Source organism: Lissotriton helveticus, chromosome 9, assembly GCF_964261635.1.
Source record: "Lissotriton helveticus chromosome 9, aLisHel1.1, whole genome shotgun sequence".
Taxonomy (NCBI): domain Eukaryota; kingdom Metazoa; phylum Chordata; class Amphibia; order Caudata; family Salamandridae; genus Lissotriton; species Lissotriton helveticus.
The window spans coordinates 1,154,155,328-1,154,181,337 of NC_136070.1; the positions used below are offsets into that span (position 1 = coordinate 1,154,155,328).

General features: G+C 45.3%; 1 protein-coding gene across 2 annotated transcripts in view; it reads right to left on the reverse strand.

The window, feature by feature from the left end:
* CACNA1D (calcium voltage-gated channel subunit alpha1 D) overlaps positions 1-26,010 on the reverse strand; it is a 1,365,963-nt gene that overhangs the window by 10,299 nt on the left and 1,329,654 nt on the right. For both annotated transcript variants that reach the window (XM_078661595.1, XM_078661596.1), the window contains 3 exons: positions 24,161-24,324; positions 11,274-11,395; positions 7,281-7,601 (listed from right to left, as the gene is read on the reverse strand). In XM_078661595.1, the coding sequence (XP_078517721.1) occupies positions 7,281-7,601; positions 11,274-11,395; positions 24,161-24,324 (607 nt within the window). The remainder of the gene's footprint in view (positions 1-7,280; positions 7,602-11,273; positions 11,396-24,160; positions 24,325-26,010) is intronic.

Here is a 26,010-nt window from a genome sequence, read left to right on the forward strand (position 1 = left end):
TTATCAAAAGGAAAGAGACAGAATTTTTGCTCAATAAATACCGTGAGTTTCCGAATTTTCACTTTCTTTCTAAGGTACATGTAATCATTTGATCGAGCACCAGGAAGACACATACTCTTATCTACTTAATGAGACATTTCAATATGCCTGCATTGTTTTCTTACCATGAATGTATTTGTACTGTATAAAAGCATTTAGCTATCAGACGGAATTGTAGCACTTAAATACTTGTCCGCCTCTTCCTTCGAAAATGCTGAAATGCTACTAAAAACACCATAATAATTATTGCATTTTTAATTGAATGTTGTATTTGCACATTCAGGGCATTGTCATGGATTCATGCTCTGCCTCCTTGTAGGCACATCTGACCATGGACCATTGGGAAAGGCCCTTTGTGTGGGAGGAAAGATATGAGAAATGTCATGCACTTGCAGTGCTCTGAATAGTCTCTATCAGTGTTTCTTAAACTGAAAATGGGATAACGCCACAATATAGCTCTCTTCAATAAAAAAGCGAAAACAACCAAGAGGCCATGATTAAATAAACAAATGGTTGATGGATTTCCCTTCTGTTAGAATTCATAAATCCCTTTTTGGCAGGGCTCATGGTCTTTGCAGCAGACAGTCCGTGTGTCCTCAGTTGGGCTCTTTTGTCTCATGAGGAATTAGTTGGAAGCAGGAAGAGGTGTGGGGCCGTGGGGAAGAGGTGTGGTGCCGCGGCTAGGGGGATTGACCCTGGAATCTGGGGATCACGGATCGATCCCGGCACCGGTGGCAGATTAGCCCCGCACCATGTGACTCTGGGCAATAGCTTGCTTAATCTTCCCGACGGCCCCCAGCGCCTAGAGACCCTTACGGGTGATTGTGCGCTTTACAAATGTGGATTATTATTATTACCATGCTGAACAGCAAGGTCAATGTTTCCACTTTAAATCACTTTACTATACAAGAGTCTTTAGCCTGGCTCGCCACGAGTGCTGCAGGGAAGGGCAGGCATGTTTCTCCAACAGGATTCATAGAATTCATGGTTAAAAGTATTTTCATTTGTACAAGATAAACTTGCCGGCATTTAGTGAGATTTGGCCGGAATAATGTAATAATTGTAGTGATCTGCTGGACACGTTCTAGGGTTCCAGTATATGCCCTATGTAAACAGACCGGCCTTTAGAGAGAGAGAAGGGACTGATTGTCTCCCGCAGTCTGATGCTCCAGCTGCCGCCTGCCTGCTTAGTGGCAGCCTGAACAGGAGGACAGCATGATATGGAAGAGTCCCCGTTGACTAGTGAATGAGCCCAGGATACCCCTCGAGGTACGGCAGAGACTGAGACTGTTTAACCCCATCAACGCAGTGCAGATTTACCGTGGTGCGCTGAAGAATGCTAAAACCCGCGGTTCATGACGAGCTCAGCTCGTCATGAGTGTACGAGAGGTGTACCTCATGACGAGCTGAGCTCGTCATGAGCGTCGAAGGGGTTAAAGCACGTTTCCCTGCTTGCTGAGACGCCCTCAAGGTGCCCCTGCCTGCCGCCTTTATGTCCAGGTGAGGAGGAGTGTGGAACGCCAGCCCAATAAGGCACATGAGAGATACTGGTGCTGAGGCCATCAGGTAGCGTGAGGTGCGCAGATAGTCAGTCGCAGCACCCTGCTATCTGGGGAGAAAGACTTCAATTTAAGCCCACATCGCCGCTGAGCAATGCAGCTGGATGAAAATTGCCGCGGCCTTCTGCAGTGCTTGCGGCGCCACCTAGTGGCATTGTGTTGGCACAACACTTAAGTGCAGCAAAGAATCACCCCCCCAACGAAGCAGACACTTTCACAAACATCCCTGCTGCCTCACAGATGCCACATGCCTGGAATGTAATTGTAATTCTGAAGCTTATAAAGCGCATGGTTACACTTACCAGTGTGTCCCCGCGCTGAATAAACCGCTGAGGAACCCGTCCTGGCCTGTTCCTGTGAGGCGGCCAACTCCTGGGCACCCCCTGGTGAAGCCAGGCATCCTTAGCGATTAGGGCCGGTGTGGAGACTAAGCAAGCTATTGCCCAGAGTTGCAGCGTGGGACCCCATGATTAGAGTAGGCACTGTGCCGAGAATTATCAGGTCCGCGGACATTTGAGCTCAAGACCCTGCCGCGACGGGAATTGAACCCTGGTCCCGGGCCAGACCTCTGCATCAGGGTCTGCCGCTCTAATCAGTGAGCCACACTCCTCCACAATGTCCTAAGGCTATGAGTCTGCGAGTACCCGCCTGCGGTTGTAGTTCCCACCAGTGTTGCCAGATTTTGGGATCCATCCCAAGTCCAAAGCTGTCCAACGTCAAACCCAAATTCAGCCCAACGTGGACTAGTATTAGCCCAAAACCAGCCCATAGTTCCAACCCACAAAGTATGTAAAAACAGCCTTAAGGACACATTCTCACCATAATTTTAGTTGCTGTTTGATATGTGCATAGTGGGAGGAGTTTCAATGGGCCCCTATGCACTTCTGCAATCATATCAAATTCTATTAATAATTTCTGATTTTGAAGCTAGGTTCCCTCTGTGACCTTCTAACTGGCACTTCTGTCACCACAAATCTACACCTGACCCTGGCACTGATGAATGAACTTTACAAGAGCAGATTATAGCCCATCTTAATTAAGCCCAAGTGTGGAAATGTTAAACCCCTTTAAGTAATATGGCTTCTAAAACAGTATATATAATGGATTTCGCAGGATTAAAACCACACATGATACACATCCAAACAAACAACCGCGGGGTTAAAGCAATTCCAGCACATCTGGTTTGGCAAACTGGAAGGGTCATCACAGTATGACAAGAGACCCACTCCTAGTTAAAATGTAAGAAGGCCAGCAGGAGATAGTCACTTACTCTGATGAGTCCCCTCCACTCAAAAGTCCTTCACCATGCCCACTTACACTGGCACTAAATGTTATACAGGACCTATGCTGTTGCCGTTGTGTTGAAGCACAGACTAGACTCAAGCTCCCAGTGTTAGAAGGAAGTAGGTGAGTTTGTTTGGGGACTAAATGAAAGCAAGATTTTTGAAGCAGAAAGGAGAAAGACCCCTTTCCCAACAGCTTTAGTAATACTCTCCCCATACATCTCAACACTAATGCTCCCTCAAGTCTGCTGACACAATCATCACTCCTTTTTTCCCATCCCATTCTATTATCCTTCCTAATTAAAGGAAAATAGGAGGGTTGAATATTTCTCACCACTGCAAACACAATTGTTTTTACGTTGAGATGTCCGGGGGTAATGCGGGCAGCGAAAAAAATGCAAATCATGAACACCAGAGAGAGCTGTACGCGCACAAGGAGTTCCCCATGGGTAGAGGTGGGATTGATTGTGTCTGCAGAGAAATCCGGGAGCTACAGCAACATTTTGAATGCTGTATAGTGTTAGGGCTAGGCAGGGGCGTTTCTAGGTGTTTTGCCACCCTAGGCGAGAATTGAAAAATGCCACCCCCTCCCTTTTACTACCATCATTCTCTCCCCATGTCATCCAGGCTAGAGAGGCACACCCTCTACTGCCAAACCCTTCCATTTACTATCAGGAAACACGATCACAACAGTCAGTCCAGCAAACGACCTCAACGAAAGGCCCAGGCCAGACCGTTACGGTAGCCATACACTCACAGAACTATGTACACCGATGCCCAATAGATCCTTTTGTTTAAATACCATGAGGCGTCCAGTGCACCTCGTTTTCAAAACCAGAAACAACAAAAATAATACCTTGCTCCATCTTCCAAGGCCAGACCTAGTGGTTTTACCATGTTTGTTTTTTTTCTTTCACTGAGGCACCTAAAATAGTTATCATCTACCATTGTATCCATTTAATAGAGGCTGATCACAACAATTAAAAGATTTCTATGTCAGGGAGATTATAGTTCATGATGCTCAAATCTGCGCTAATCAGAGACTATGGCAAGACGTTAATAAAGTTTGGCGTACAACACAGAATGAACTGCTTCTTGGCACTGTGAATAAAAGTTATTGACAAGCTTGTGCGTGGTACCGCTATAAGAATAATCCTGACCAGAATTTGAGCAGGCAGAATGCACACTTCACCATAGTTTACAAGGGGTTCCATGTGGTGGAACACCTTTAACCAATCCTGGGTTTGCGGCCACCTGTGAACTGCATTCTGGGATTTGTAGTCATATTTTTAACAGGGTAACCACTGGTTAAAAAATGCCAGCGTGGACATTGACGTTGGCCTAAAAAGTCACTACCGATTGACGGTATTGGGCATGACACTAGGCTAGTGGTCAGTTCTTTTTTAATTTTTTTTTACAGAGTTTTATATATCGCTAACTTGACCCAAAAGTATCGGGTACCAGAGCGCTTTACACAAGCACAAGTTACGTTACATCATGAGGACACATTCATTTTTATCAGGCACGAACAGCCTATTATTATGACAACAGGCGCAAAGTTCCCTGAGCTGCAAATATTTCAACCCAGAAATCCGAAAGAGAACAATAACTCCTTTGAATAGTTCAAGGCATGTTAAAGATGAAGCCAACTTAAGTGAAAATCTCTAATCATTCAGTTGTTAAGCCATTAACCAGTTACCAGTAATGAAATGCGTAAAGGTTACAGGATAAGAGGCAATCGGCACGCAGTTACTCTGCTCAACCTTCCAACAATGTCTTCAAAAAGGTACTGAGCAATTAAAGAAAAATATGAATACGAGTTCAGAAATAGCTCTGGCACAGACCTAGCACCGTGATAACTTCCACACGTGAGTAGCCAAGCATGAGGAGATGCTCGCCCTCTCCTCCGGGTTGGAACTCTGCGCAGAGATGATGAGAAGTTCCCCCATAACTTTTTAAACCAAGTTGACCAAATCCATTTTATTTCAGCTCCTTGGTGACAAAAAATTGAAAGTTCTCACATTGGGACGTCTCGAGCGCCACTAAGCCCAACAGGGCGCTTCGTGAAAGGAGCCAAGGAAATCCAAAATATTAGAGTAACTAAAAGTGGGAACTACCGCCCAGCAGAGAAAGAAGAGAGCAAAGTTTGGTTGGCAGATTCCACCCACCCCTTATTTAATTCCGCTTTTTCCAGCAATAAAGGAGTCAGTTAAACTGACAGTACTGCAAAGAGCAAACGATGCCCCGAAGGGTCCGGGTAGCTTGGCATCATTCCTAGACCCTGGGGATGTGCTCATTGTTGTGCCCTGGGCGCTGAGGTCGCAGTCTAGGGGCTGAACAAAGGGAGGTGTGGGGCAGAAAGACAAATCAGGTTTTCATTCATCTCCATAGTGAAGTGTTGCAGGAGGAGCACAACCGTTTCTACCATTTGGCAAGACTAGGCGGCCACCTAGCTTTACTTTCGTAGGTTCAAATAAATAACAAAATCCCCCTTTTGCCGCCCCCTCCCTTTTGCCGCCCTAGGCGGCCGCCTAGTCTTGCCTAATGGTAGAAACGGCCCTGGGGCTAGGGTTCCCATTGGCTGACGGGGTCACCCAATTACTAGGGTTATAAAAGGCCAGAGTTGGGGCGTCTCAGCCTGGGCGTCGAGGCTAATGGCGGAGAGGACAAGGGCAGTTGCCTGTTTGAGCCTGTTAAGGACGGGGAGGACAAGGGCAGTTGCCTGTTTGAGCCTGTTCGAGACTGGCCAGGGCCAGAAATGCTGCCCAATATACATACCTCCATTATGCATTTATATCCTTTCAATGTACTTATGGATCTATATATTTATCACTGTCTTCTAATTTAGCATTTCCAATGCACTTCCTGCTTTCTCAGCCTATACTTCACTCAATATATCCTCTACATCCACTCTCTCATTTAACCCCAAACCCCATACCACTCCTATGATCCCCAAAATAACCCTTTCTAGACTCTCTTCTATTCTACCCCTCCTTGCATCATCTTACACCTCTTTTACTATACAGATCCCCAAAACAAACCTTTCTAAACTCTTCCCTCTTTTCTACCCCTCCCCAACCCTTCTCAATCCAAATATCTGACTAACATATCCACCACTAAAATTACTTTCATGTTTCACCATACTAATTCAACACTAATCCTGATGGGTTCCAGAGTAGCGTGCTACGTGCGCTACAAAAACCCCGTCAGGGTAGCAAGGGCTATATAAATACAAACCTCTTTCCCTTCACTATCCCGCCACCTACCCTTCTCTACCCAAATAACTGAATAACATATCCACTACTCAAATTACTTCATATTTTACTGTACAAATTTTCAACACTAATCCTTTATGAGTTCCGGAGTGGCATGCTACTCGCCAGAAAAGCACTTCAACATCCATCAGGGGTAACAAGTGCGACATGAATGCAAACCTTTCTTCCCATTTTATCCCTCCACTATCCTTCTCACTCCAAATAACTGACTAATATCCACCACTAAAATTACTTTCATATTTCACCATATTAATTCACCACTAATCCTTTATGGGCTTCCTGAAAAGCATGTTTCAACACTCCATCAGGGGTAACAAGCGCTATTTGAATACAAACCTTTTTTCCTCCTCTATCCTTCTGCTATCATTCCAAATCCAAATAACTGACTAACCTATCCACCACTTAAAATGTACCTGCATGTTTCACTGTACTAATTCAACACTACTCCTCTATGGGTCCCGGAGTAGCGTGCTACCCGCCGAAAAAGCGCTTCGACGCCTCGTCAGGGGTGGTAATCTCTATATATATGCAATTACAATACAATACAATTACAATACATTCACAACTTTATGCCTCACCACTTTCAAATGTCACCAGCCGCAACTGGTCATGCCACATGTAGCCGGGGCCAGACTGAGGCCCAAACAATCATTCCCTGCAACGCAGGCCTCCTTGCACCATGGTGCAAGGGTACCTGCATTGGCGCTAGGTAGCTATTTTTAGCGCTAGGGCAAACATTGGAGTGCACTATATTAATGTAAATACAACGCATCCCTGCGTTTTGGAACTGGCGGAGCACGGTGCTGCCAAATTTGGCACAGTTCTGCCATTTTCTTGTAAATATGCCCCTAAATACCACAAGCAGTCATCACCCATCCCAAGGCAATGGGTGGAGCAAAAAAGACTTAAGCCTAATTGCTGTATTATTTTTGATTAATATGCATGATGATGGCTCATTTTGCACCAAAGGGAAGAATTTAAAGTTTGAAGACTGATAAGCTGTGGCCTTAGAAACTCAAGGATCATCTTCTCAAACTTTTTGTGAGAGGATTAGCGCGAGGAAAGAGTGACTCGCGTGCATGGGTTAAAAGTGCATGTACACTTCAATTAACATTTTTACTTACCGCTTCTACCAAACTGTCAGCACTTCTTTGTTTCTCGCTCTGCTTGTATGCAAAGTTAATTGGTACAGTTAAATTGGCGGGTTTAAATGTCCGGTATGAAATGTCGGTCTCGTCGGAGTACCAAGAGCATCTGTTCAGAGAGGACAGGCTGCCGTCCAACTGCTCCTTTGACTCCGCCTTTTCTACTCGGATTAGCGGGGTGTAATAGGGGGTTCGGTCTCTGATGGTTGGAGTGGCTGGAGGGGTGGCCCAGGAGCGCGTTGAACGACTGGGGGAATGTTTTTGAACTTTGGTGGAATCCAGTCCTGCAACAGCCATAATCTGAAAATAAGGAAAAATAACAATATTTGTTTCAATATGTTTGGAGAACTATCTTTTATATATGTCAAGCAATGAACATTACAATATTGCTTCACTACTTTTAATTAAATGTAATAAGAATTAATTTGTTACTGCAACAGAAAATGCTTTTTACTTTGCTATGTAAGCTAAAGCTACACGAAAGAAACTAGCCCCCAGATTCACCATGCTCCTCTTTTGCGAGTACTTAATAGCGATTATTAAGGAATCACTATTAAAGACTCGCAAAACGGGATGCAGGTAGAAATCGCAAAATTTATAGCGATTTCTACAGCTTCCTTATTTGCGATTCGCTAATTGCTAATCGCAAATAAGGAATGACTCCCTATTTGCGATTAGCAATTAGCGAATCGCAAATAGGGATGCGATTTCAAGGGTGCCAGGGTGTCCAAAGGACACCCTGTAACACCCCTAAAATGGTGATTTACACTGGTGTTGCGCACACACATGTCCAAAGGACATGTGTGTGTGTGTAACATACAACTAAGAAAAATGCAGTAAAGTGCATTTTTCTAAGTTTTCGCTATTTACCACGGAGTCAGACTTCGCGGTAAATAGCGGCCCAGAATTGCGAATTCGCAAATCTAAAATGGTTCATGAATTGCATTTAAGGAATCTCAAATAGAGATTCCTTAAATGCAATTCCTCGCAATTTAGCGATTTCAAAATTAGCGATTTTTGCATTTGGGATGATGAATCCCAAATGCAAAAAAAGCACTCGCAAAGGGCCAGATTCGCAGAATCTGGCCCTTTGCGAGCCGATTTTTGCTTCATGAATCTGGCTGCTAGTAAGCTAGGTTCCATCCTTCTTTTGTTTGTGGTGCTACACTCACAAGAGAGGATAAAACAGATGCAGTCTGATGTCGACCCTGAAGGGGGCAGTCCAGCTGACACTGAAACAAAACGCACTATTTAAAGAGGGAATGCCAGAAGCATTTCTTTCGTTTTGTCAACGCTGTGTAATTTGAGTATATTGGCAGAGAAAGCACAACATTTCAAGTCTTAGTTGTAGTAACGGTAAGTCTTGTGAAATTAGGAGATAGAAAACCATGGAAGGAGATATGTATTGGAAATATGAAGAGACTATGGGAACACTTGGGAACACCACAAGAGAGGTGGGACATAAAATGGGAAGAAAAATACACTTTTCCTGCAACAGCTCAAAGCAAGGTCTCTGCATACACTGTCGTCAGAAAGATTCTGAAATGTTATCTAGACAAACAATCATAAATCCAAACAGTTGTTTATAAATTATGGGCATGTTTGGGCAGATATATCCACTACAAAAACTCTCTTTCCAGATGAATTGTGTCATGTATCTAATTATGTTATCAAAAAGCCACCAAATCCTTGGCAGGTAGACTTTTGGGTCATTCCAACAAGAGGTAAAGCTATTACTACTGCTTTGTTGAGAAACCTCCCTACTGCAGAAAAGTGCAAAGCAGCTATCTGGAGGTCAGCTCATACTTTCTCAAGGCACTATTCTTGATTATGACTCTAGAGTTGATGCCCAAGTGGGTCAAGCCTCCTTGAAAGATTTTTCTTGGGTAGATAATAAGGTCTTTCCTTTGACTCTTTTATTCCACCACTAAGTGTGGGCTTTCTACTCTATTCACTGCTTAGAATTGTCAATAGAGATCACAGAGGGTGTTGGAAAAGTTATTTAACTGTAATCCTATTTGTTCTGCGGGGGATCAAAATTATAATTATAATAATCCTCCCTGCTCCCTGGTGCAAAAAAAGAAACATTGGTTGCCTCGTCTGCTGGATCCTGAGTTTCCATACAACAGAATTGGAGCTGTCACTATTAGGACATGTTGCGGTATTGGCGGTATGTGCTTCCTTAAAGGAGCAGTATTAGTCTTAACAGCTTCAAAGGGCTGTAGCCCATCTAGCTACATTGCACCCCCTTTATCTAATTTTTCTCTGACAGGGTTAATGATAGAGTTTTTCTTAGCATTTTTTTTTAGAAAAGTAACAATATTCAATAAATATATTTTTTTAAAGAAAATAAAAGTTGGCCAAATTAGGCTTCCTAATTTTACTTTTCAGTTTAAAAAAAAATAATTTCTTCTTTTGAAATGAAAATATGTACATACATAACTGCATTGTACATAAAGTGCTTTTTTGATTCAGCACGTGGGCAGACCTATGCAGTGCTTCTGATGATCAATGGCGATCCCCTGAATGAAATTGATTATTTAGGAGTTCCCCAAATGAGAATAAGGGGTTGTCAGATACCATGAGACAGAAAAGTCAGGCCGTAAGAAGCTTGACATATCAGAGAAAAAGTGGAGACGGCCATGTCTGCTGTGGCTAAAATGTCACCCATGACAGCGAGGGGAGATTTATGTGACATATGGCTGCTTTGCAGACCACGAAACAAGAGTACCCAAGATCCAGTTTGTCTGAGCTGAATGTGGGTGTATTGGTATAGTCCATTCTACCACAGCATTGAGGCAGGATTTGAATGTAGTTGCATTGATGGTATTTGGGCTACTCAGTCTGAGAAGTAGTTGAGAGCAATCTGCACATGTATGAACTTGGCAACCCAAAAGACTTGGGGGCATATTTACTAAGATTTCAAAATCTTAGTAAATCTAGGCCTTAATTAGAATAGATAAGCACGCAGCATAGGCATTAAACATTGTCGGGCTGGGAGAAGAGCCCTGCGGGTCTCCATTGCCATGATATCTGAGGGCTGATTGATAAGGGAGATAGAGACTCCTTGGTGTAGCACACTTAGCACATTCATCCTTCCTTTTAATTTCTGGCCGACAAGGCTAACATCTTTCACAGGCTAGGGTCCAGGTTGTCCCACCATTACCAGCAACTACCGGGCAGCCATTTCCTAGGTGACTCTTTGCCCCTGCAGTAGCGTCCAAGGTCAAAACCACCATCTTCAAGGGCCACCAGAGTACATCATCAGGTCTATACTATTGGCTTGGATTACATTCCATGGGGATTATTTACAAAACCCCTTGCGCTGGTGGTACCTCAATTTTTCCCCATATTAAAAGTGATGCAATGGCGGCCCAAGGGGCTTTTAAATAAGTTCCCATGTATTTATTGTTGCTTGCACTGTGTTTAGCTATAGTTTGTGAATACATTTGTAGTTGTAAAGATAATTTTAACACCCTGGGTGCAAAACATGAGTAGGTTTCTCCTCATTTGTTTCCTTTTTGTGCTTCTTTATTTTAAGTCTGGCAACTTTTCTGCTTCATGTGTTTTACTATTGTGAATCTTTCCTGCCAGGTATGTGTGGTGTTAAGGTACGAATCAGCAGATAATGGTTCATTCAATATAGAGCTTTGAATTACCTAGTCAGCCACTGAATTATTTTAACTTTGCTCAAACTACCTCAAAAATGACAGCCTGCTTATTTTGCAGCTAGGCCTTTTACAGGTATGCAAGATGAATGATTATCATTTCAGGTATCATTAACATGCTTCTGAGGTGCAACTACGTGTTTATACATCCGTATACTGCATTAATGAAAATATGTTGCTCTGGTTGACAAATTAATCCAAACAGTGACAGTACAAATGTCATAGGGTAGAAAAGTTCTCGGTGTATGTTCCTTTTTGAGACTTTAATATGGAGGTTGTTCTTCATCACAACGTTTTTATTTACCTGTTGCTGCATTAAATGTAGTGGTAAAGCAGTACGTTGATGAAAAGGTGGGGAGAGAGGTATGTCATCTTGACTGCTCTGTCTACGGAGGCATTCAAAGTTAAAAGATGCCCTTCGAGTTGCTAAAAACAGAAAGTATGAAAAAAATCATAACATTACACTTAGCAAACTAAAGAAAACAGTTACATGCAGCACTGAGACTTTTTACAATACCATACGGATTTACATTATTCCAAACACTAGTAAAGCCAATATGTTTCCTCCAATGTTTTGATAGTTTCCAAATTGATATTGCGTAAAGTAACTCATCGTTTCTTGGTGTTGTTGCAGGAATGCAAACTATAAGATACAATTGCTACATGCTTACACATTTGAATGGCTATACCATTATCCAGTGCAGGTACACTAGAAATGTATGGTCAGTTTTAGACAGTATTGGCAAAATGAACAATGAGGACATGCGCGAGCTGAAATAGCAAGCCACTCAGAAGTTGATTAGAACAAAGAACCCCTTCATGTTTTGTTTCAGATATTGATATATAGAAGTGAGTTTCAAAGGGAAGTAAAAGCCTACATTGCTTGCTTTCTGGAATGTTCCTTCTAACTGATACATCCAACATATTTCTTATTTTAGAAGGTTCCCCAAATATCAGTTTTGACCTTTGACCTTGCTCGCAGGCAGGTCGCTCCCCACTCCACCACACAGCCGCCAGCATCCTCGTTCCTCCTGCTGCCTGCCACGTTCTCCCTGCTGCCTGCCGTCGTGTCCTGCTCCTTCCTTCCCGCCGCTGCATCCCTGCGGCCCCACCCCTGATCCATTGGCCACCCCGCTCCCGCCTCCCAGCTGCTCCTCCCTCGTAAATGTAAATGTAAATGTATTGCGACTTATATAGCGCACGTATCACCCGAAGGCATCAAGGCGCTTGCCTTGGGAACCCGTCCTGGCTTTTCCCTGTGAGATAACCCCTACTGGGTATCCCCAGGGTGAAAGCCCGGCATCCCGCAGCGGGTGGGCCGCCGTAGTGGAGATTAAGCAACTATTGCCCAGAGTTGCAGCGTGGGACCCCATGATTAGAATAGGCACCGAGGCGAGAATTATCGAGTCCGTGGACATTTTTGGGCTCAGGACCCTGCCGCGTCGGGAATTGAACCCTGGTCCCGGGCCAGACTTCTGCATCAGGGTCTGCCGCTCTAATCAGTGAGCCACACTCCTCAACCCTCCCTCCCTATCCACCTCTTATGGAGGCCGCGCAGCAGACACGGGCAGCGGGCAGTCCGCGGGCGCGCCAAAGGCAAGCCCATCTGCGCCCATCGCGCCTGGACCGCGCCCAGCGCCCAGCGCCAGAACCCCATGACCCCGCGAACGCCACAACACCAGACTCCGCTACCACGCCAGCACACTCCATGCACTCAACGCCGGCCGAAACCACACCTGCTTCCAAGCCGCCCCAAAACGAACTCACGGACGTTTCTCCTGCCACACCTGCAGATTCACCTGCGACACAACCACCAAACCTCCAAGGACTGGACCCAACCACCTTCGCTGCATACTCCTCAGCACCCGCTCCGCAAGCAAACACGCCGTCGAGCTCTGGGATCTGCTCGACACCTCTGCCCCAGACGTGGCCTTCCTGACTGAGACCTGGTGGAACGACTCCTTGGCGCCCGACATCGCCATAGCCATCCCAGACGGCTACAAGATCACCCGCAGGGATCATGCCAACAGAATCAGAGGAGGAATAGCCATCGTCCACAAGTCCACCCTCAAAGTCGCCACCCACGCAGGCAACACCCTGAACACCGCTAAACACCTGCACTTCTGGATCCACACAACCCCAACACCACCCTCAGAGGAACACTCCTCTACAGACCACCCGGACCCCGAGCTCAATTCAGCGACTCCATCGCCGACCTCGCCAGCACCCACGCACTCGCCTCCATGGACAACATCCTCCTCGGGGACCTGAATTTCCACCTTGAGAACAACAACGACGCCAACTCCGCCACCCTGACCGTCAACCTCGACAACCTCGGCCTCAGACAACTCGTCACCGCACCCACCCACGCCGCTGGCCACACACTAGACCCCATCTTCTCCACAGGCGCCCACGTCGCCTTCGACCGCACCACCGAACTCCACTGGACCGACCACTGCTGCATCCATTTCACCTTCAACAAACCAACCACACACCACCGCACCCAACAGCTGCCTCGCCGCTGCTGGATCAAAGTCACCGAAGAACAGCTGATCACCACCCTCGCCCAGAACCCATCCACCAACCCCGCCAACCCAGACGCCGCAGCCCGCAACCTCAGACAGTGGATCGATGACTGCGCCAACACGCTTGCCCCACTCAAGAAACCCTCCAACAACCATGCCAGGAAGAGAGCCACCTGGTTCACCGATGAGCTGCAGACCTTCAAACGCGCCTGCGGGAAACTGGAGATGATATGGCTCCATGAACGCACTCAGGAAAACCACGCAGCCCACAAGGATGCCACTCGCAGAGATCACCACCTCATCAGAATAGCCAAGAGATCCTCCTTCAAGGACCTTCTGGATAACAACGCACACGACAGCAAAGAGCTCTTAAGCATCGTAAAGGAACTCTCCAACCCCAGCACCAACGCCAATGACATAACGCCCTCACAAGAACTGTGCAACTCACTAGCCATCTAGGCCAGACCCCACCTCCCCTATGAACACCACCAGCGCCAACCGCCTGACCTCCTGGTCCAACTTCAACGACGACGAGACACGCAAGGTCATGAACTCCATCCACTGAGGATCTCCATCACACCCGTGCCCACACCACGTATTCAACAAAGCAGACGCTGCCATTGTACCCCAACTACGGAAGGTCATCAATATCTCCTTCGAAACAGCGACATTCCCAGGAAGGTGGAAACACGCCGAAATCAACGCCCTCCTCAAACAGCCCAAGGTGGACCCCAAGGACCTCAAGAACTTCCGGCCCATCTCCCTGCTCCCGGCGAAGGTCATCGAGAAAATCGTCAGCATGCAACTGGCCCGCCACCTGGAAGACAACAACATCTTGGACCCGTCCCAGTCCGGGTTCAGACAAAACCACAGCACCGAGACTACCTTCATCGCCACCACAGACGACATCAGGCGCCAACTAGACAACGGCAAAACATCAGCCCTCATCCTCCTGGACCTGTCAGCCGCCTTCGACACGGTCTGCCATCGCAGTCTAAAGACACGCCTCCTAGAAGCCGGAATCCAAGAGAAGGCCCTTGACTGGACCACGTCATTCCTCTCCTGCAGAACCGAGAGCGTCCACCTCCCGCCCTTCCGATCCGAGGCCACCGACATCATCTGCGGCGTCCCCCAGGGCTCATCCCTCAGCCCGACGCTGTTCAACGTCTACATGGCCCCCCTCGCACAAGTGGTCAGCCAACACGACCTCAGCATCATCTATGCCGACGAACCCAGCTCATCCTCTCCCTCACCAAGGACCCGCACACTGCCAAAACCAACCTCCACGAGGGAATGAAGGCCGTCGCCGACTAGATGAAGAACAGCCGTCTGAAGCTGAACTCGGACAAGACTGAGGTCCTCATCCTCGGACCCACCCCCCTGCCTGGGACGACTCCTGGTGGCCGACCACACTGGGAACAGCACCAACACCCACCGACCATGCACGCAACCTAAGATTCATCCTCAACTCCTCCCTCTCCATGTCTAAACAGGTCAACGCCGTCTCCTCCTCCTGCTACAATACCCTCTGCATGCTCATCAGGATCTACAAGTGGATCCCGACCAAAACAAGAAGAATGGTGACACAGGCCGTCATCAGCAGCAGCCTGGACTATCGCAACGCACTCTATGCAGGAATCCCAGCCAAACACCTACGACGACTACAATACATCCAAAACGCCTCTTCCCGACTAATCGTCAACGTCCTTCGCCACAGCCACATCACCCCCCACCTGAGAGACCTACACTGGCTCCCGGTCGACAAGAGGATCACCTTCAAGCTCCTCACCCATGCACACAAAGCACTCCACAACGCCGGACCAGCCTACCTAAACAGCAGACTCAGCTTCTACACCCCCACCCGCCAGCTCCGCTCCGCCAGCCTCACCCTCTCCGCTGTCCCCCGCATCCAACGAACAACCTCGGGTGGCAGATCCTTCTCCTACCTCGCCGCCAAGATCTGGAACACCCTCCCTACCCACCTACGGCAGACGCAAGACCTACTCGCCTTCAGAAGACTCCTCAAGACCTGGCTCTTCGAGCAGTAGCGGCACCCCCTCCCCTCAGCGCCTTGAGACCCTTACGGGTAAGTAGCGCACTTTACAAGTACTCTGATTGATTGATTGATTGATTGGTTCCAGAGATTGTTGCACAGGGCTCCTAACAATCCCACTGGCCCCACACGCTTCACCGGTAAAGACTGAGAAAAGGAGTTTGGGGGTAAGGGGTCAACAATGACTTAAAACATAAATATTCCAATGATCAGTGCAAGGAGGATTGTTCAAACTGTTCCAAAATGAGGGTCACAAGCTGTAGGCACAGGCAATCCCTACCAAGTCGAGGGGCCAATAAGTCAAAAACCTGGGTCCTTCTAGGACTGGGAAAAGGGAAGTCCTGGAATTTGTTTCTGGATATCATGCAGGGATGGGTTGCAAGGGCTTCGAGATTTCTAGTTAGCTCATTCCCACAAGATGTCATCATATTGTCTTTAATTAGCTTAGCTTTGCTCCTCTTCCACAGGTCAGGGATCTGCTCATCTTCTTGCAAAGGACAATTCTTATTCCTCTTCATTCAGGGCGTGGCCCAATAGCAGGTTTCTCACAGGTCTAGTTCTATCCTGGGGACCAGCCATTAGCGCGGTATTGGCCCTAGAAGGTGACTCACATCCGAAGAACTCTCTAAATGAACCTTTTTTAAAAAGCTGTTTTTCACCTAGGTTTAATTTTACCTTACAGAGAGGGGCGGGTAAACTGAATGGTGGTCTCTAAGTGGAATTAGGTATAGTGGAGGTAAGCCTCAAATAACTCAAGGGGGGAAAGAAAAGCATGCTCAAGCTGGTTGTAAAGCATTCATGTATTGTTGCCTAAAGTGATTGTGTTTTTTAAGCACAGCGCAGCTCCACTGGCAGAAGGAATGTGCCCTACCACTAGAAGTTGAAAGGTCCTTCTCAAAAGAATCAACATTTCCCCGTCATTCTTTCCACTGGATCTCCAGGCACACCAGAACCATTGCACTCTCTCTCTCGCCCAAATTCCTATTTCCCCCAGGGTCAGTTGCTGGTGTCAGTGGTTTCTTCTGATACTAAGGATTATCCTCAGGGGAAAGAGGAGGAAGATCTTTGCTTCCGTAGAAGTACTGGCCATTGATGTGAGTGGCCCTTGGTGTGACACATGGTCATTGTTTAATTTACCTGCCTGAAAATGCCACGCTAATGCAGCGGTAGAACTTGGTGGTACTCTTGTGTACAGGCTGGCATGTCAAGGTTTTCCACTGGCAGAATCAGTTGATGCTCCACCGGTGGGAACCCTGCTGTTTCTCGCAACCTCTACATGGCTCTCTTACTTATTTTAATGCTCTCTCTGACGGATACATATTCTTTACACATAATCTCCTCAGGCTGGATTCAGAGATTTCTTTGCATTTTCAGTGGATATGTACCATGGGCTGCAACAAATAGTTACCCGAAGAGACAGAGTGGTCCATAAAAGGTGCCAAATGGTGCCCGTATTACCAGTATCAATTTCCATGCTCCACAGAGGCCAGCATGAAAAACGTTTAAGCCAAGGAAAGGATACAGTTACCTTTAGCTTAGCTCCATTAATGTCAGTCTGTAGGTTTTTTCACCATTGGCAACCCAACACATGGTTATCCCTGTCTCCTTATGGTAGAGCTGTGAACTGCTCCTCCTATAGATTTAGCTGCAGTTCGTAAGGTGAGAGCGGTGGGGCTGGGTGGGGGGGGGGGTTCGACTGACGGCTACAGGGAAAATTAATTATTTATCTAATTTGCCCTCATCGTTTGTCGACATTCCCCACAACTGGTCCTACCACCCACTGCTCTTACCTGAAGAGCTTTGAGTGCTAAGACACATTGGGAAGGCATATATGGCATACTCTCTTCCATGAGCATAAGCACACGCTGGATGGACAGGTTCTTTCTTTTGGAAAAGAGGTCAAATAGTCCACGAATTATGACTGATGGTGGGGGGACACGAGAAGGTTGTTCATAATTAGAAATGGTCTACATACCAAATTCCCATTTTGTACCCTTGTACAGGTTCCACAGCAACTTCAAACGAGAAAAGTAGAATGAATAAGAGAGCAGCATCAGGAGTCTTACCACTTTAGCTGGAGGTATCTACAGAATACGGTCAGGGAGTGTGGAGTAGCCCAAACAGCATCCTGGCATATAAATTTACCCTAGAAATGCCTGGATAATGTGACCAGTGCCACCTCCGTTCTCTCATAATAACACATTAAGCTTGGGCTCAATGCAAAGTGTGGTACCATGTATGTAGAAATGGTGGCCATAATAACCACTTTACGGATAGCATTATCTCCAAATCCAATGGAAAGTTGGTTTGATCCCTAGTTCAATTAATATAAAAATACAATGCATGCTTCACATCAAGGTTGTGCTGGGTCAGAAGTTGCGGAGTAATGGGGACTTCAGAAAAATATTAAAGACTAATTTTGCTGAAGAGAAACTCTGACTGCCTTTCCGGATAGAGGAAATATGAGCCCGAAGAACCACCATTTCCCTTCAAAACATCACGAAGGCCCAAGATGTGTACAGAGCCTATAGCTTTCTTATACCCCCGGCCAATGGAATGGCCAATAAAAATACCATATTTCTTGAAAGGACATTTAGGTCACTGGATGGATTTGGCTCAAATGGCTTGTGCTTCAGTATGGCAACAATCAAATTAAGGTGTCAAAATGGGGGGATGCCATACTGGAGGAAATAGATTATTTAGACCTTTGAGATGTCTTCTGACAGGCTTGTTGAGAGTGGAGAATGACTTCCCTGGCCTGTCCAGATAGAACCCTAAAGCCACAGGGAGTACTCACCAACACCCCTTTCTCAGTCAGCCTGTGTATAAGGGTCATGACATTATTGAGAATGTAAAATGGTTAATATCCTTCTCCAGCCCAGTGACAGAACAACAGCCATGTGCTCTCATGTTGTGTTAAAGCTGTGTGATGGTAGGGAGGGACTCATCCTCTGTCACAGACAAGACATCATTCTTCAGAAGAGGCAGGCATGGTCTCCCCAGAGTATAAATCTGGCAAAACCCTGGCCTCTCTCTGGTCTTCTGCAAGTCACTTGGGATCAGAGGGGTGGGGAATAAACATACAGAAATATTCTTGTACATTCCACCATACAGCTGTCCCACAGAAACAGAGATAGCTGCCCATCCCGTAAGCTAACAGCTCATGCTTGGTATTTAAATGGAACGTAAATTCTTCTATGGAAATTAAAATTTCCTGCAGGCTCTCTCACTCATGCGATAAGTAAAGACTCTTGGGGGCATATGTACAAGAAATTAACGCCACCAGAACGCCACTTTTTAAGACGTTCTTGTGGCTTTAAGTCCACACCTTATTTACAAGGTGGTGTTAAACCCCGTAAGATGGCTTAACCCTGCCTTGTAAATATGCCCCCTTTCACGCTTCACTTCGCGTGGAAGGGGTGTGCAATGGGTGTTGCGGTGAGCGTTCCGCCGCATCACCCATTGATTTTGACGCTGCCCCCTATTTACAATGGTGGCGTAAATATGGGACAGTGCCAAAATGAAGACCAAAATAAACCTGGTCTTCACATGGCGAAATGAGGAGAAATTATTAATTTCTCCTCGTTTTTGCTGTTTCTATGTGCGCTGCATTGTGCAGCACATCTAGAAACAGAAAATTGCCATGAATGATTGTTTATGTGCAGGTGTCCCTTCCTCCACATAAACCAATCATAAAAAATGACGATTTGCAACTTCTATGTGTGGTGCACAATGCAGCACACACAGAAGCAGCAAAACGAGGATTTTGGATTGTTTATGTGCAGGAAGGGACACCTTCTTGCACATAAACAATTATTCTCACCTGCACCTGTTACTTTTCTCCTGGTAAGCTTCCCCATTGTCCCAGGCAACCAGTGGTGCGTGCCATACCTATACTGTGTCCCCCTTTTACCTGCTGCAATGGGTCAAGTGGGCCCCTGTGTCGTGGGGTGGAAGACATCATCAAGATGGAACAGGCCCCCCCCTGGTTCCCAGTAGTAGGCTGTCTGTGTAGCCACTCAGCTTGCTGCGGAATTGCACCTCGTCCTCACCCCCCCTCCAATCGTTGCCTTCAGCCGGCTGCTCGCTCTAAGCCAGTGTGCTCTGTCTGCCCAAACTGAGCTCCAAGCCACACGCTACCGGAATTTCCAAACAGTCACAATCACTCAACGGCAGCAGTAATGTCACTGATCCCTACCCCTTACCTGTCCACTAGCAAACGTGCAGTCTGCCGCGTCCTGCTGAGGCCCTCCAAAAGCACTAGGAGTCTTGAGATCAGACAGGAGGATCCCATAACGTCACTGCTCCCCTCAGAACGTCCCCGCACCCTTCAGAACAGGTCCGTTACAGTGGCCTCCAAAGTCTCAACCCTGTCTCATGGGGGCTCAGCACAGAGAGTCTCCGATGAAGGGCAGTGAGGGGGCAGTCTCATCCGATACACTCGCTGCGTCCTCAGGATCCTCCCGTCGATGCACTCGCTGCTACCTCAGTTCCCAAGTTCAACTCCCCACCCACGGGCACTATGAGCAAGTATCAGGAGGGTGTGCAGGCCGCTATCAACTGCAGAAGCTAAGGTCCGCTGCTTGCTCCATTGTGCCTCACCCCCCACTCTGCTCACTCAGTCAGGCCTCTCTCCTTGGGACTCTGCAAGTCCTCAGGTCCGCTCTCTCGGCACATCTTGTGGCCTCCATTGCAGCCCAATAGTAGAGCAACCGCATCTAAGGGACATCGCTCTAGTTCCCACCATCAGTTGATTTCCCGGGCCATGTAGCTGTCTGCTGGTTCATCTCGCTGGTGGTCGCCACTGCGCTTGCAAGAATGGGCACACGCTCAGCTCAGGGCCGTTGGTGAGGAGAGGAGCTCCCCTCATTGTATGGGCACCCCCTCGGCAAAAATGGAGAGTCAGGATACCATTTGATGGGGCTAGCCAGCCAGGAGCTCCAATTCTTTCTACCTATGCCATTGGCACCTAGCCAAACCTCCCAGAGATGATGAATGATTATATAGAAATCCTGTGTTTCACAGAGTCCACAGGAACAGGAAGGTCACCTAAGTTGGGGGGCCAGCAGCCACTCGACCAGACAGTGAGTGGCATCCCCAACAAGAACTTGTCTTTACTCTGTATTCAGTTTTGATGAGTTCTTGCTCATTCAAGAAGGAACAGCAGACATCCTGTCTAGAAAGTAATCTTGAAGGGACTGCAGAATACTGTCCGGGTGCAAGATAGTTGACGTATCAAAAGTGGGAAGCACTCTTGCGGTCAGTCATGGATGAAGCTATCAACTGGAGAGCATATCACCTTATTTCCGTGTCATAACAGTGAGAGGTGAGTGTGGTATGATTAATAAAATGCTAGAGAGCGATCAGAACAACAGCTCCTCCCTGAACCATGATCATTCCAAGCCGATCTGGAAAAGACAGCACATGACCTTGGTGCCATGCAAAGACATCAACCCAGTCAAAATCAACAAAGGCAGATAACAGCAAAACGTTTCAACAGATACATATCATTTTATGCCGAACCCATGATTGCCAGCAATTGTCAACAAGAAAAGAAAACACTAGGACACACATCTATTAACCCGTTGACTGCTGCTGTCGGCCAACGGTCGTCGCGAGCACTACCTCGGTAGTGCTGCGCATGTCCATTGGCCGACACGGCCCCGCCCGTTTCTTAGAACGTTCCGCACTGGTGCGGAACGTTGAGCGCAGCCAACGGGTTAAGCACCTACAGTTATTTAGCGATTGGCAGGCATTCCAAATCAACATAATATTTTCTCATTCAAGTTACTATGTGTGGTGATTGGTAAACAGTCATAATATTGATTCCAAAATATAGAATGGACATAATATCGAAGTAAAAATATAGAATGGACAAAATATCGAATGGACACAATATAGTGGTTAAAAATATCGAATTTAAGGTAAGTAATATCGATTTTCAAAATATAGAAGTCAAAATATCGAAGTATACCATATAGGCAATAAATATATCGATTTTTTAATAATATCAATTTTTTTAAAGTGTTTTGTATGTTAGTATATGTGTGAAAAGTGTATAATAATTTTTGTAATGTATGTTTAATGCATTTTAAATAATGAATTTTATGTTATTTAATTTTTGCGTAATTTAATTCTGTAGCGGGTTGTGGGTTTATAGGGGAATAGGGTGGGAAGTAATTTAATTGTAATTAATTAAATATTTTTATTTATTGGTATTCATTTTGAATGTATTGTTATTTCTTAATTGGTAATTAATTTTTATTAATTGCCAATTAATTTGTATTAATTGATTAATTGTTAATTATGTTAATTGTCTAAATTTATTTTCTGTAGCGGGTTGTGGGTTTATAGGGGAATAGGGTGGGAAGTCATTTAATTGTAATTAAGTAAATAATGTTTTTCATTTATTGGTATTGATTTTAAATTTATTGTTAATTAATTTTTTAATTGGTAATTAGTTTCTATTAATTGCCAATTAATTTTTATTAATTGGTAATTATTTTGTATTAATTAAATATTTGATAATTATGATAATTGTATTAATGTATTTTCTGTAGTGGGATGTGGGTTTATAGGGGAATACGGTGGGAAGTAATGTAATTGTAATTCATTACATATTAAAAATACTTTTTGTATATTGATAATTAATTTACTGTTAATTTTTAATTGGTATTAATTTTTATTATTAATTAGTTTTTGTTATTGAAAATTAATTCGTTGTTAAATATTTATGAATAGGTTATTAATGTTTAATAACTAATATGTAGTTGTATTTCTAATTAATTATTACTTAATATTAAATTGGTTATTCATTTCAATGAATGTTTTATTGGTATTGATATTTAATTTATTTTTAATAATATATTAAATCATTACTTTCCCTACTGTTAAACTCACTGGAGTGGGAATAGTAATTTTCACCCTCCCGCTATCCAACGCTTTCCCTACTGTTGCACTCTCTGGAGTGGGAATAGTATTTTTTACCCCTACGATATCCAACGCTTTCCCTACTGTTGCACTCTCTGGAGTGGGAATAGTAATTTTTACCCCTACGCTATCCAAAGCTTTCCCTACTGTTGTACTCTCTGGAGTGGGAATAGTAATTTTTACCCCTACGCTATCCAACGCTTTCCCTACTGTTGCACTCTCTGGAGTGGGAATAGTATTTTTTACCCCTACGCTATCCAACGCTTTCCCTACTGTTGCACTCTCTGGAGTGGGAATAGTAATTTTTACCCCTACGCTATCCAATGCTTTCCCTACTGTTGTACTCTCTGGAGTGGAAATAGTAATTTTTACCCTTCCAATATCCAACGCTTTCCCTACTGTTGCACTCTCTGGAGTGGGAATAGTAATTTTTACCCCTACGCTATCCAACGCTTTCCCTACTGTTGCACGCTCTGGAGTTGGAATAGTAATTTTTACCCTTATGCTATCCAACGCTTTCCCTACTGTTGCACTCACTGGAGTGGGAATATTATTTTTTATCCCTACGCTATCCAACGCTTTCCCTACTGTTGTACTCTCTGGAGTGGGAATATTAATTTTTACCCCTACGCTATCCAACGCTTTCCCTACTGTTGCACTCTCTGGAGTAGGAATAGTATTTTTTACCCCTACGCTATCCAACGCTTTCCCTACTGTTGCACTCACTGGAGTGGGAATAGTATTTTTTTACCCGCCCGCTATCCAACGCGTTCCCTACTGTTGCACTCTCTGGAGTGGGAATAGTAATTTTTACCCTTACGCTATCCAACACTTTCCCTACTGTTGCACTCACTGGAGTGGGAATAGTATTTTTTACCCCTACGCTATCCAACGCTTTCCCTACTGTTGCACTCACTGGAGTGGGAATAGTATTTTTTACCCGCCCGCTATCCAACGCGTTCCCTACTGTTGCACTCTCTGGAGTGGGAATAGTAATTTTTACCCTTACGCTATCCAACGCTTTCCCTACTGATGCACTCACTGGAGTGGGAATAGTATTTTTTACCCCTACACTATCCACCGCTTTCCCTACTGTTGCACTCTCTGGAGTGGGAATAGTAATTTTTTCCCCTACGCTATCCAACGCTTTCCCTACTGTTGCACTCTCTGGAGTGGGAATAGTATTTTTTACCCCTACGCTATCCAACACTTCCCCTACTGTTGCACTCACTGGAGTGGGAATAGTATTTTTTACCCCTACGCTATCCAACGCTTTTCCTACTGTTGCACTCACTGGAGTGGTAATATTAAATGTTACCCTCCTGCTATCCTACGGTAAAATATTGTACATTTTTTATTAATAACTTAAATTAATTATATCTTAATTTTAAGGTTATTTGAGTATTTTTAAGTATGTTTTAGTTAATTATATTTATTATTTCATTAATTTTAAATTACTTTTAAGGCATTTAAAAAAATTCGATATTTTGACTGACTATATTTTTTACAGACTATATTTTGGATTCGATATTTTTGTACTTACCTGTTTGTAGATAGGAATTCGATATTTTGGCATTCTATATTTTGGTGACTATATTTTGGTAAGTCTATATTTTGTCATTCTATATTATGTCAGTGATCCGTGGTGATTGATATAATAGGATTGTAGAAATGTATACTTACATGTAGGAGTTGGAGGTAGTAAGCGTCTCTTAGGGGACTTTTTTGTGTCATAAAATATCTGCGAGTCATCTTCTTCAAATAAGCCATATGGGTGATGATAACCTTTTGGTCTTTCATAATCCACATCATTGCCTTGGTATCTGTCATGGTAATCATATGTTTGCCTGAGTAAACAAAAATAGTTTATACATTTTAAGATTCAAATTAGGGCTCTTAATTCTGTCTCAGACATATAGAAATCTAATAGAACTTTGGCTTTTTGGGCATCCCAGCCAAGTACCACGCATAAGGGGTCAGAGTAAAGCATTTTAGTGCTGGTGTCATCACCGCAGTAAAATGCATTGTTACTTAATGGGCTCTGTAGCTTCTCCTTTGCTTTCAATAAACCAAACTGAGCTGTGGCCAGGCCCGGCCTCTCTGAGCCATGTGAATCCAGTGTCACTAAAAACAACATAAAGAGAGAGGTTCCGGGCCCAGCCTCACATGGATCTGACACCCTCCGTTGTTTCCCGGCCCACACAGTTGATTTACCCAGATGGTAGCTCGTGGTTGATTTTTCCGGATCTGCTACACCTGCCCAGAAAAGATGGAGCCTCAAGATCCTCACAGTACTGTATGTAGCAGGCATGCTGGTGGACAGTGAGCGAGGTGGTTGATGTTTTGCTCACCGGGAGCAGCATTAAGGTTTACGGTGCTGATCTGAGCTGAGCTGTGCACTTCAAGCTCCAAGATGAGAAGCTTTCTTTGTGAAAACTGATGGTGCCCTGATCTACTCTGCACAGCAGTCAGTCACCAGGAGAAGAGGGACACTGATTTGGCCCTGTACTGGTGCACTCTGCACGAGTAGTTGCGGTGAGAGCAGCAGGTTCGCAGTTCCAAGCTCAAGTACAGAGCACAGAGCTTTCAAACAGATCCCCAGGTACCCAGAAGTCTAACTCTCTTGTAACCTAGTACCTCAACTTGGGACCAATAAACCTACGCAGGAACTCCTGCAGCGCTAGTAAGTTCACCTGCTGCTTCTCTGGTCACTCAAACCATCAGTCATAGGTTAGCAGCGGTTAGAAGGAGTCCGAGGTGTGATGGATGCAGCAAGGTGAGAGGGTATGGGCATATGAGCAGAGTGCATGTGTGAGGTCAGCAGAGTGAGCGAGAGAAAAGAGGAAGAGTCATGAGTTAGGATCATGTTTAGAGGCCAGGGGCACAGTTAATTCTCGAGGCAAATTGACAAAGTATATGGGTATGAGAGCAGGAGCAGAATGAGATGGTAAAGTGGAGGGGTAGGCATGGCAAATGGAAAAACAGAGTGAAGGATACTGCGGAGTCAGTATGAGTAAAGTCAACATGGCGGGAGGATAAGGGCAGAGAGAGGAAGAAGCAGCTAAGTGAAACATGGTAACAGGCTAAGGGTACTATAGATTGTGAGGAGACTAGGGGCAGGATGATAGTAGCACTTGTTCACAAATAAGGAGCAGATTGAGTGATGATATGTGCAAGGTAAGTGCTAAGACAGAGACTGGTAAGAAATAGGTGAAGGGTCGGATATAATAAAATGGAAGTGACTGCAAGGAGATAGCACCAGAATGAAAGGAAGCAGTAAAATTACAGTGTGAAGTAGAATCAGCAAAGTGACGGTGTAGTGGCAGAACAAGAGGATAGAAGTAGAGCGCGCAATGAGACGGTAGGTAGTCTGACAAGGTATGAGGCGATAGGAGCGTAAGATAAATAAGGTGTAATACAGTTGACAAGCCTGTTGCTGTAAGTTTGTGAATAGATAGGGTTAGAGATAGAGGGAGAGCAGTTGTAGTGTAAAAAGTCATGAACAGTGAGTTTTGACGTGGCATGAATGCAGG